At 43.4% G+C, this 12,302-nt stretch overlaps 1 protein-coding gene across 6 annotated transcripts in view; it reads right to left on the reverse strand.

The window, feature by feature from the left end:
* The window catches only part of frmd4a (FERM domain containing 4A), a 60,532-nt gene that overhangs the window by 30,758 nt on the left and 17,472 nt on the right, over window positions 1–12,302 (reverse strand). For all 6 annotated transcript variants that reach the window (XM_041039264.1, XM_041039268.1, XM_041039265.1 and 3 more), the window contains exon 2: window positions 4,944–5,009. In XM_041039264.1, the coding sequence (XP_040895198.1) occupies window positions 4,944–5,009 (66 nt within the window). The remainder of the gene's footprint in view (window positions 1–4,943; window positions 5,010–12,302) is intronic.

Genomic DNA, 12,302 nt, shown 5'->3' on the forward strand with positions numbered 1-12,302 from the left:
AGCTATTGATTTACTGCGGTGACTAAGCATTCTGACAAACACTGGGGAAAAGAGCAAGAGAGGAGGAGATAAATGAGAGAGAGAGAGCTCGCGAGAGAGATGGATGGAGTGTGTGGATGTTGCTGACAGTGCAGGTACCCTGCCCTTCCCCTCCCTCTCTCCTTTCCGCCTCTCTGACCCACACCTCTACTGCAGAGTCATGGCTCTGGACTGAACGACTGTATTGCAGGGAGAGGGCTGCAGCTAGCATAAGAGCTAGTTAATACCGTGGAATACTGTCCGAGCTATACTGTATGTGGTGACAAACTCCATTCATCACAACATCTTAAAGCCAAGCAGAGGCTGGGGACTGCTGCCATATGCTGCTGGTTTTGTGACATCCTGAGTAACAGCACACCCCACCCTGAGGTTAACCATGGGTGTGCCTCGCTGCCTACATTTTCATTACACACAGACACACACATATAAAAACACACACACAACTCTAAATGCATATGTGCACATATGATGCTATATACATGTACACATGCATATGGCCTACTCACAACATAGAGGAGGAAGACATGCTGCGGAGTGTACACACAGGATAGAGGAGGACAAGAGGAAAACATACTGTGTGCAACCAAATATGCACACACACTAGTGCACGCACACACACTGCAGTGGGTGCTAGAGTGTGCACATTCTTAATAATCTCCCCCTGAGGTCCTGTGCTATCTGCTCACTGCACAGCTACAACTTCAGTGACAGAAGCTACTAAGAGCTATTTAAAGAGAAGGAGGTGATGTCATGCAGACAGCAAGTGCATGCACACACACACACACACAAACACACACACACACGCACACGCACACACATCTCCTCTGACCTAGATCTCATATAAGCACGACGCCTACAGTGATCCTGCTACACAAAAAGGCTCTGGAGAGAACAGAAGCGATGGAGAGAGCTTGAGGAGAAAGTAACATATAGGTTGATTCTGTGTTCTGAATTTTGGAGGTATCAGACTCATAAACCAGATGATGATGATGGTAAACAGAAAGCACCAGGGCTGCAGTGTTAGATTGTGTCGTTATGTCGTCTTTTGACGTCACTCTACTTCTGCCAAATGCATACCTACAATAAGAATAAGAAAGTCATCTCTTGTTGCAAAGAATAAGCTCATGAATATGTTAATTTAGTATTTATTCTATGGTTACATGTAGTTTAATATATCATGAGCGCTGACCTTAACTATGTTTAAATGTTAATCTGTCTGCTTCTGAAAAAACTGGTAGCCCCATCCACAAAGGATCTCACTGGCTCTGTTGTTTCTCCAAATGGGAGAGCAGCCATTCATAAGAGCAACACAAGGCCTCTTTGAAGTGTTCACAACATTTCAGATGTGGAAATTTTAGGTCTAGTAACAGGCTATCGTTATAGTATTAGCAGTAATGCATGTTTTGGTTCAGTCTGAGACACATTACAGTGGTGGTCTCTTATTACCACACAGCAGTCAACTGACTTGGCAACAATATCAATTAAACATCATCCATGCCACCACAGCATGGCAAACAATGAGCCAGGGAACAGTGACACGTGGACAAAGTTGATTTGAAGATAAAATAAACCGCAGATACACTGTTGAATATCAGAAATGCATGACTGAAGATGAAAAACAAGAACAAGCAAAGAACTTCTGTAAGGTTGGGCAGAGATTCCTTGCCTCGACATTGTTATGAATACCAAGCAGACTGTACAAATCACATGGGCTGCACTGGATAGCATAATTGAATTTGGTTCTCTCTTCAAGTGACGACTCACCCTCTCCTCACGCATACACATATCCTGACACTACAGCTTATCTGTGAGACGGCAGATACCTAACGGATGTGTAATAATGCTGTGGAAGATACGAACAGTGATACAGACAGTGAATGACAGGTAATATAGTGAGTGATATGGCACACTAAACACTCACACAATAATAAAGACACAGACTCCAGCCATATCCAGACAATGCAGACACATCTATGTACGCGCACACACATACACACACACACCATGGAGCCATCTATCAGACAGTAAAGCTCTCTGCTAGCTTAGACAGCATTACAACTAATAGACATTTAGCCTGTGCCTCCTCAGCAGCACAGGTAATTAACGGCATAAGAATTACAGGGAGGTGGCTAGTGAGGAGGAGACATGCTAGGGCAAACCCACAGACAAGTGACAAACACACAACAGTAGTTCACTTGCCTGGCTGGCAGCAAGTCACAGCCCAATCTCTGCAAACAGCTAGTCAGGCCCCTGGCACCTTCAGTGTTGTTCAGATTTATGGGACACTAACTGATTTATCAGTGGCAGGCCTTAGAGTCCAAGGATTGGAAAGGAAAAGGGTTTTAGCTACATGCCTTTCATTCATTGTCTTCTTCAAGGTCTGGTTTTAATATTTTAGATAATATTTTGTATACAGACCTCTGCTGTAGCACTTCTCCTTGATGGTAAGTCACTGTGTATCTTACAGGAAAAACCCAAACTGTCTTTTTTTTTTTTCAGTGTAGAGTCGTTCACATAAACATTGGCATGGAAGCTTATACCCTATTCACTCTTTACCCTCCACTGCTCGAGCCTTTGGGAGTGATAGCCATATGACTGACATATATTTTCACCCAGCGGTGTATTTGCTGGTTAGCTTCAATCTTTACAACCTGGTCAATAGGTGTGCTGACCCTCTAGCATGTAGTTCCCTGCCAATGAGGCGGTGCTCCATAAACTATCAAAGGAAGGAAGAAGGGGATGAGGAAGAGGAAAAAGGTGGATGAGACTTCTGGGACTAAACAGCTGGTCAATGTTACAAGTCAGTGACAGAAGTGAGATCCAGCCTTTCAGAGATTCGCTGGCTGGTGCGCATGGCGTGGCAACAGGAACTTGCATGAAAACCTCAACGGGGCAGACTTGACCATAGTGCTGTTAAATGATCAGTGAAGAGATGAAATAGCCCAGTGGAGCGTGTAATGCTGGAGCACTGCCTTAATATTTGAGAAATACAACTGTGTGCACTGCTTATGAATTATGATCATCCCTTCAAGAAATCCTTTTTTTTTTTTTGCAAATGAGTGGAGGACTTGACTGCTTCTAAGTTGACTGGAAAACTAAGAATAACATTGTAATTCTCTGTGGTCCAACTAACAACTGGCTGGCCTGCTGTACATCCGCCCAATGGAGAGAAGAAAGGACACAGAGTGAGAGAAGGAGAAAGAAAGACAGCAGTGTCCTGATTTAAATGACAGTGATTTGTTAATAACATCCGCTCTTCCTGCCTTTTTGTAATGTCTTCTCTCTTGCTAATACCATTTGCTACCACTGTGTACATCCTGTGGTAAACAGAAAAGATTTTCTCACCTACAGCTTGATTTCAAGTATCTGTGAAACTCTTTACATAAAACAAAGGCTACTGTAATGTCTCTATTCATCTCTCCAACACTGTTTTTGCTTATTTCCTTTCCTGGTGGCCAAGGGGATGAATAATGAGCAGAAGAGAGGATGGATGGATGAGGAGATATGGCAGCGCCTGCAGTTGTATTTGAAGATTAAGAAGGAGAGGCAGTCAGGGAAAAGGCAGGTAAAGGTGAGCAAGAAGCTGAGTGAGAAAACAAGATGTGGAGGGTGAAGAATGGAAAGTCAGAGAGATTGAGAGAGAAAGACAGAGAGAGTGGAGGAGGAGCAGAAAGAAGTACCAATTTAAAAGAGAGGATCAGTTCTGGCAGAGTAATCAAATCAGAAAGTCAGCAGACCAATCCTCGGCTCTCCCTTCCATTTTCTCCTCTATATTTCCATCCCTTTACTGTCATCTCCTGTCTCCATTCCTGAGCTCTCATCTCACTTTTCTCTCTCCTCCTAAACCTCCCGAGTTTCTGCGTCAGGCTTTCTATTCTCCACTTGCTCCTCTTCTCCTGTTCCAGGCCAATTACCTTCTTTTGTCTTTCTCTCTTTCCAGAGGAATCAGGTAATAGTCAGACCCAAGAGGAGCATGGGAGGTTAGGAAGAGTGGAAAGCGCTTCCTTCAGAAACACTGTGGTATTTGAAGCCAAACCATGAAAGGGGTTTTATGGATGACCAATATGAATGTCATCAACAGTCAGTGAAGAATATGAGCAAATGAAGGGAGACGTTAATACACAGAGAGTGCCACACAATTTACAAAAAAACATACCTCCACTTTATGTAATGTGTGTTATAAAATACATTATGTTCCCGTTTAGTGTGACATTAAAAAACCTCCAGAATCAGGTTTAACTCTGGATAGATAGCGGAAAACAGAGCATAGCAGATCTACATAGAAAAAAGCATGCTGAAAAGAGTGGGTTTTTTTTTTTTTCAATATCAAACAAAAGAGAGACTGGTTTGTTGCAGGTGCTGCTGCTGCTTTGGGTCAAGACTAGAGAAGGGCCTGCTGGGAGGATTGAAGGTTGAAAGTAGGGGGAGGGTGGCAGTATTCTGCTTTGTTTTTCCAAGAAATATGAAAAATAACATGCGGCATTGTCAACAGATACAGATGGACAAACAGTCAGATGAGTACATATATATATATAAAATATATATATATATATATATATATATGAAGAAAGGTTTCTGTTTAGGAAATCATAAGGGCTGTACCCTGTGTCTCAATGCATAGCTTCTACAGGGAGAGCAAATGAGGGCAGGTTCTACTGCACTCACGCCCAAGTGTGATTTTGTGTGTATGTGTGTGTGTGTGGAGAGATCAGGTGAGCATCAAGAAAGCGCAAAGTCACCAACTGCTGACCAAATTTCCCTTGGTCAGCAGTAATCGAGTCCCTTAGGACTCCAGACATCTCTTCTCCCTCACTCTAAAGAAATGAGAATCTGCAAAGAGAGAGGGAAGAAGGAGAGGAAAGAGAGAGCGAGAGAGAGACAGGGTGGGAGGAAGAGAGACTCACCTGTACAAGGAGCTCCAGTTTCCTGTCGTCCAGGAGATGGACCTGACATCGCCTCCCCTCTGTCATCTGAGAAACAGAGAGAAAAAGACACAGGGTGCTTGTTATTATACTTGTGAATTCTTTAAATCAGTATTACATTTTACACTGATATAGATCAAGCACAAACTTTTGTATCCACTGATGGCAATCATATAAAGAAAACTACTTAAGCTTCCAAATAACTCATGTATCCGTTTATTCAAACAAGAACACGAAGCATTGATTCCCACACCAATTAGTATGAGAGACGTGTTGTATGGCAAGCATGTCTGTGTGGTATCTCAGTGAAGTCTTAACAAGGTTAGGACAAGGTAGGCCAACTACAAACAATGAGCCAGAAGAGACAACGTCCTGCGTTGCTCTCTTCCTCAGGGACATTTCTCACGTTCCTGTTTGAGCAGGAAATCCATTATCCATCAGTGGACTCCAATGACCGCAATGAGTGAAGCTGCCTGCTGACAATGTTCACTTGCGTGTTTGTCTGTGTTGTTGATACAAGGTTTGCAGAATAGTCTGGCAAAAAAAACGGATAATATCCATCTGCCAAGTTCATCCGTAAACACTGAAGCAGGTGCAATGATGAAACAGTGAACTGTGGGAATTATGCGCCACATACATTTTAGACTGAACATTTCACATGACAGACAAAGCTAAGGTTTAAAAATTCACAAACAGAGAAGGACTTTCATGAAAAGATGTACAAACTGTGCCAGAGATTTCAGCATGCTAGTATATGTTTGTGTGTCATGGTGTTTTCAGCACATGTGGAGTTTCTCCACAATCTAACAGGAAGTGGGGACCCTGAGGAACACAAACACCCTCCTGGCTCCTCCCACACTTCCCTCACATCTGGGAGATGGGCGAAGGGGGGTGGGGTGATGTGTGTGTGTGTCTGTGTGTGTGGAAGGGATAAGAAAGGATACGGGATAGGGAGAAGAAGGAGAAGAGAAAGAAGAGAGACATCCTCATTGTCAAACATTTGATGAGATCTCCTATCAGAACACAAATGCCATAAACATGAGCACAAGCGTAACCGGTTTGTAACTCTTCACCATGAGAAGGATCATATTGGCCACCTGAGGCTCAAGCAATGTGTTAAGGGTGTGTCCACAACACAAGCACAACATACACCTACTTTCTCACCACTCATGCCAACTGGCATAGAGGTGGCGGGTTGGAGGTGAGACTTTAGCAGGGAGCTGAAGACACCCGAAAAAAAGAGAGGGAAAGGAGTGACAGAGTTGTGTCTCAACAGTCATCCCTGTGTGAACTTTCAATGACTACTGGTGCATGTGTGTGTGTGTGTGTGTGCATTTGTGTGTGGCTTCTAGCTTCTTTGGAGGGTTCAGTTTACCCTCCCACTCACCATTGATCTCCTGTGGTTTGAGGGTTTAGATTGGGTGCACCTGTGCACACAGTCAGCGACACACACACACACACACACACACAGACACACACACACCCTTAAATTTTCCAACGTTGCCTTTTGTTTTCATCTCCTGTCTTGGAGTTACATTACCTTTCCAAAACTTTCCATGTTTATACTATATACAGTGATTTTAATTTCTACCACGACTACTGAGTAGTAGGTCTGCCGCTGCAAACATGATTCAATACAACCAAATGTAGATAATATAAGAACCCTGATATGGTGAGTATATCCAAGGTTGGTGCAAAGTTACTAGACTGTATGCAAATATACAATTTCAGAAAACATACTGCTTGCTAAACAAATCTTCTCTCTCAATTAACTCCATTGCTGAACCTGGACATGTGATAGAGGAGAGGACAAGACCACAGCAGACTGACCAAACATCTTACTTAACTCTCTCGTCTGCAGAATACTTTGAACTGCAATGCAGACAACGGACACAAACACAAATACACACACTCTCACAGACACTCTGCTTGGGGCACCTGGGAATAGTACAAACCCGAACGTCAAGGTAACAAATCGCTGCCTGGAGGCTAAAATTAGGCAGCCCAATCTGGCAGAGACAGACGCTTATTGGTTTTAGTCATAAAATTCACTTTGTGGTATTGGACACATGCTGCTGACTTCCTATCCACCATGAAACCAAATGCACTAAAGTTTCTATGAATAGCTTGCTGTCATTAAACAGGGTTGAAAAGACACAGAAAGTGTGGACTATTTCATGTTAATGTAGTTGTGGCACCATGAGAGTGTTTAGCCATATATATTTCACATTATTTACAATGACATGAGTCTTCTTAAAAGCACCGGATTTATTTACAGCACCACACTGAGCTCTGATGCATGTTGTAAACATAAACCAACCAAAATTTCTGACCCCATTACCAGTCAGGTTTGCACTGGGTAACCTAACTCCATCCTCAGGCCTGACTCACTGGCAAGAAACGGTGAGATTAAAAAGAGGTGAAAACGAAGAATGTAACCCAACACATGTTCACAATGTCTCATTATTTTCGCTGGAGCTGACACCAAAATTACAGAGGCACACACAAACACACAGCTGACAGTGATGCTTGGTCAGTGCCAGCGACGGCAGCAACGTTATCTTTAGTTACCTTGCAAACAAATGCTCCCTGCGAGGCTCCCACACAGACACACACAAAAACCCGGCTCCAACAGGGAGAGAGAGAGAAAAAAAAAATAAAAAAAAAATAAAAAATGTATTAATCCCAGAAAGAAACGAGTCGTGTTACTGCCAGAAAATCATCAAAAAACACCCCTTTTCCCGGCCGGCCTAGGGGAGGAGGCACATCAGCATCCATGTTAGTGACCATTAGTTAGTTACAGGCGACGCAGCTCGCTGTATATCCTCTGTATCCTCTAAACACTACAGAGGCGGCGACCGTGCAGCGTTTTCCAAGGCTGGCTCCTCTCTCTCTCTCTCTCTCTCACATCCCTCCTTCCGAAAGCTTCTCACGGGTCCAGTCCCGGTCGGCTAAGACCCCCCCACCCCCCACCTCCAACCTCCTCCTCCTTTTCGCTACCGGCACCGAGCACAAACGGTGTGTTAACGTGCGGGTAGCGAGGGGACCGTACCAACGGTCAGCAACCGAGGGGGACGACCGGAAGACACGGGTAACAGTCGACCGTATTCCGGGCTGCCCTCACTTGCCAGCTATGTTTCTCGCTGTCACACCGGAGTTGCTTCGAAAACACCGGAATAATGGAGGCAAGATGTGGGGGCGGGGAGAGGAGGGGATGAGGGGAAATTTTCTGCAGCAGCTCACAGCCATGAGAAACTGCAGACCTCTCTCCCTCTGTGTGTGTCTTTCTCTCCCTCCGTGTGTGTGTGTGTGTGTGCTTACAAACCCAAACAGACATCCGTGTCTGCAGAGCACACTAAAATAGTCTGCCGTTAAAAAAACAACTGATGCACGGCTGATAAATAACAATGAGCAGTGATCACCTACTCTGTGGAATCAGCTACACTTACAGAAATGCAGGAGAGGACAGGTTCCCTTTAAAGACTCTATCCTCATATGACTTTGCCAGTATTCTTATATACCATGTCTACACCATGTGCATTTCTGATAGATTTCCATAAGTCTAACATGGTTAGATGGTTATCTATTTTGCAAGAGAGTAGGAGTTTCAGCTGGATCTCTCTCTCTCTCTCCCTCTCTCTCTCTCTCTCCAGCCTGTCACTTCCTGTCTTACACTTTTAAACACAAATCTCCTTACTCTCAGGTTTGGCTTGCTTGAATGATTTCTGGCCTTCAGTCCACTGCAGCCGTTGGACTGACTTTCTCTCCGTCTCTCGCTCTCTCTTTTTTTTTATGACCTAAATTGGGCGCTTGTGTTCACCTTACACAGCTGGGGCAGCAGCCGTTGAAACCACAAGTTGTTAACATAACAAAATCCGTCCAGTTTCTGGTACCATAAATAGATATTAATGTGTGCTGTGAAGGAGGGGATAAGTCTATACCTACTGTCAATAAAGACTTTGAATGACTCGGCAAGCGTAGGCTAGTCTGTGTTCTATTATTGTATTACAATATGAGTAATCCCCATGTTATGAAAACAGAGCGAGGCCACATGTAGCACATGTACAGTATACATACATTTATAGTATGCCTTCAGATAAGCTTTTCAGAGTCTGTGTCATAAGTGCAGTTTGTCAGAGCCAGCTGCAGTTGCACCATATTTGAAATACGACAGGCAACACATAATCTTAAATATGGGAATTCATCAGAAATACTCTCCTCCCAGACATTAAGCAAGACGAAGATGCAATTAAATTTAATGTGCTTGGCTTGAACAGTCTTGTTGCTACCATAGCTTATGCTGCAAGCCCAAAATTCAGCTTAGTTTGCTGAATGTAGAAGGTCACATGAGAAACGAGGAGGTGTATCCTTTCCCCTCCTGCTGGATTTTTCTGTTTCTGGATATTTTTGGCCTGTTCCAGACACCGGAAACTGGCCTGTCCAACTTAAACATCTCCAGATGACTCTTTCTTTGGCTTTAATACATACAGCCGTCCCTCTCTCTCTCTTTCTCCGGTCAAATACATATCTCCCTTTATTGGTTGCTTCCTCAGTTTGCTATCACAAGGGCCCTGTTGTTTGACCAGCGCAGGGAGAGAGAGGGGGAGACAGAAGGGGACAATGAAGGCAGCGGAGAAATAGGGTAAAAGTGACAAAGACAGAAGAGAGGAGCAAGGAAGATCCTGAACACTTAAACTGCAAGAATTTATGAATCATTGTTCCTGTTTGGAAAAGATGTGACTACCCCCAGAGAAGCTGAATGAGAGGGAGGGGGTAAGATTCACAAAATGAGACGGAGAGGAAGAGGAAGGAAGAAAGGAAATGAGGCTGATAGTGAGTGACTGCACAGCTGTTTGTTCAGTGTTTGTGCCCCTTTACTTCCCTATACATGGTCACCTTTCAAGGACCCACAGAGAGTGTTGCCAAGAGGCACAAGGTGAGAAACACTTGTAGGTGTGACATATCTGGGCCCTGGCAGAGCCTTGTTATGGAGCCAGAGGGATTCTATTCTGGGCAGAGGTGTGGTCGTAATGAGGTGCTGATCTGGTGTATTTCTATGGAGTTGGGGTCCTAAAGGGGAAAGATCTGAATGGGCGAGGCGGGTTTAACAGACGGAGGGTATTAGAGTCAGGTTTTAGGGTCGAGTGGGGGAACAGGGTTGATGGTCTGTGCTGGAAAAGGTAACCTATATTGGTGGAATGTGATATAAACAGCGCTGAACGGTTAATTGAAGCAAGATGGAGAATCTCTTTAACCCCGACTGTGGGACGCTGCGGTAGGCAGTTAAGATTGACACACACACACACACACTCACATACTCCACGCTCTCGCTCTCTGTCTTTGTCTGCAGTCTCTCCCATATTTATGGAGACTAAACAAACACACACTCTTAAATACGTCACTCTGAGAACAAGCATGGTCTGACACAAGCAGCCCTATGATGATTTATGATCATTATAGCTGAATAAGCTTTATGATCTCCAGTTTTACTGTAACACTATCTGCATGTGGTGCAGATTAGATTACAACACAAGATTTAGCTAAACATACTGGAGCTCTAAACACTCTTCAGTTTCAGTTCGATGGGTTATTGAAAACCTGATGGAAAAATAACAGCAAGGCCAAATCCCATCTTCTTCTACTTGTAGTACCTTATGTATGTAGTAGTAGAGTGAGAGAGAGCAGGGAGGGTCATGGAAAGGCAGCCAGGAATGTCTAGAGAAACGATTGGCTGCCAGAGATCTGAGATCTGTTCTGTTTTTTTTTAAATATATATGTGTGTTTGTGTGTGTGTGTGTGTGTGTGTTTTTCTGTCTGTCTGTGTGAGCTCCACCCTCCCTGCCCGTGAGTGACTTTGGGACTGAAATGTGGTTCCAGTTAGGGCGTTTTTAAAATCAGAAACACACTGGCACTTCAAACAAACTGCAGATATTTCTGTAGCCAACTCTGCTTTGTTCTCATTTTACTACAAAGCTCCATTCCCAGACTTCACCAAAAAACCCTTTCTTTCAGATGTTTCCCTACAGTTTTAGCTGTATCACAATTCGACGAAAACTGACAGATGGAGATTCTTATGAATTTTATTCTTATGAATTTTATGCTTATAAATTTTAAATAAAGTTTTCTCTTGGAAAATTGCTGTGAGGTGTTTTAGTAGGCACAATGAAGACATCAGGAATCATGCCTTGCAGTAGATTTTGTGTGATCCAAACTCCAAAAAGTTGTGCTGATTCCACACAAATCCATCTTTTCCTTCACATTGTAAGTTCAGCCTCACTGCCATATGCACCCAGGGGAGTCTCAATCCCCAATGAATGAGAAAGATATGGGCATCATCTCCTGGCTTCATGCTGAGAAGATGTACAAAAGTTGCTTCTTACATCTTTGCTACACATCTATAGTGTGTGTGTGTGTGTATATATATAAAGACTTTGCTGTGTGTTAGAGGAAGAAGGCAGAGAATAACTACAGTAAATTTGAATATGCCTTGTAGTCAAAACACTAAACCTTGTCCTTGATAGATTCCTGATAGTCTGAAATTCTTCTCTTCATTCTTTTCAAATTTCCCCACCTAAAGGTCACATTGTGATCTTAAATTAATCTCATGCTTTTCTGAATACTCAGCATAACTATGTGATTGATTTAAAAGTGAGTGTCATTTTGTGTTGTAAAGTGAAGCTCTATTTAGGTGTCAACCGGTGATCTATCCAAGAAAAAGACTGCTGATGGCAGCCTGGTCTCATCAAAAGGCAAGGCAATTTCTTTTGCATGTCATCACTAAGCATGTTTTGCTTTTCGCATGTCGTTTCACGCAACATCATATATCTACTGGCTAACCTCTAACCCTAACTTTAACCAAAAGGGAATTAAATAACATACAAGCAGCTTAAAATATGTAGAAATGATGAGCCAAATGTCCCCAAAAGTGACATGTTATTTAAACGCAGTTCCATGAGATCACGTTACTAATGGAACCTCCCACTCTCTGTTCAGTCAATGGCTTCACGTCCACGTCCTTCTTCTTTCCTCCTTTGTTTCCTTTCTCTTCCTCTTTAAATCGATAATGAACTGTTTTTTTTTTCTGTTGCTCTCCCTGATGCCAAAACTATGTGGCAGAAAATAACTGGGTCACACAGATGTACACGTGTGCACAGCTACTCATATAGAGCCTGGAGTTATATTTAATACAGAAACCTCTAGAACTGGACCACAGCAAATGTCTCCTTTGATGACATCCAAGCAAATAAAAGCCGCTCATGTGCGATGATACTGCGCCACAGTGTGTCAGTTTGAGAGCAAGTCACCACTGGCCTCTGTGGTCAGTCTGTATGCAGGTCATCC

The sequence above is a fragment of the Toxotes jaculatrix genome, chromosome 5 (assembly GCF_017976425.1).
Source record: "Toxotes jaculatrix isolate fToxJac2 chromosome 5, fToxJac2.pri, whole genome shotgun sequence".
Lineage (NCBI taxonomy): Eukaryota > Metazoa > Chordata > Actinopteri > Toxotidae > Toxotes > Toxotes jaculatrix.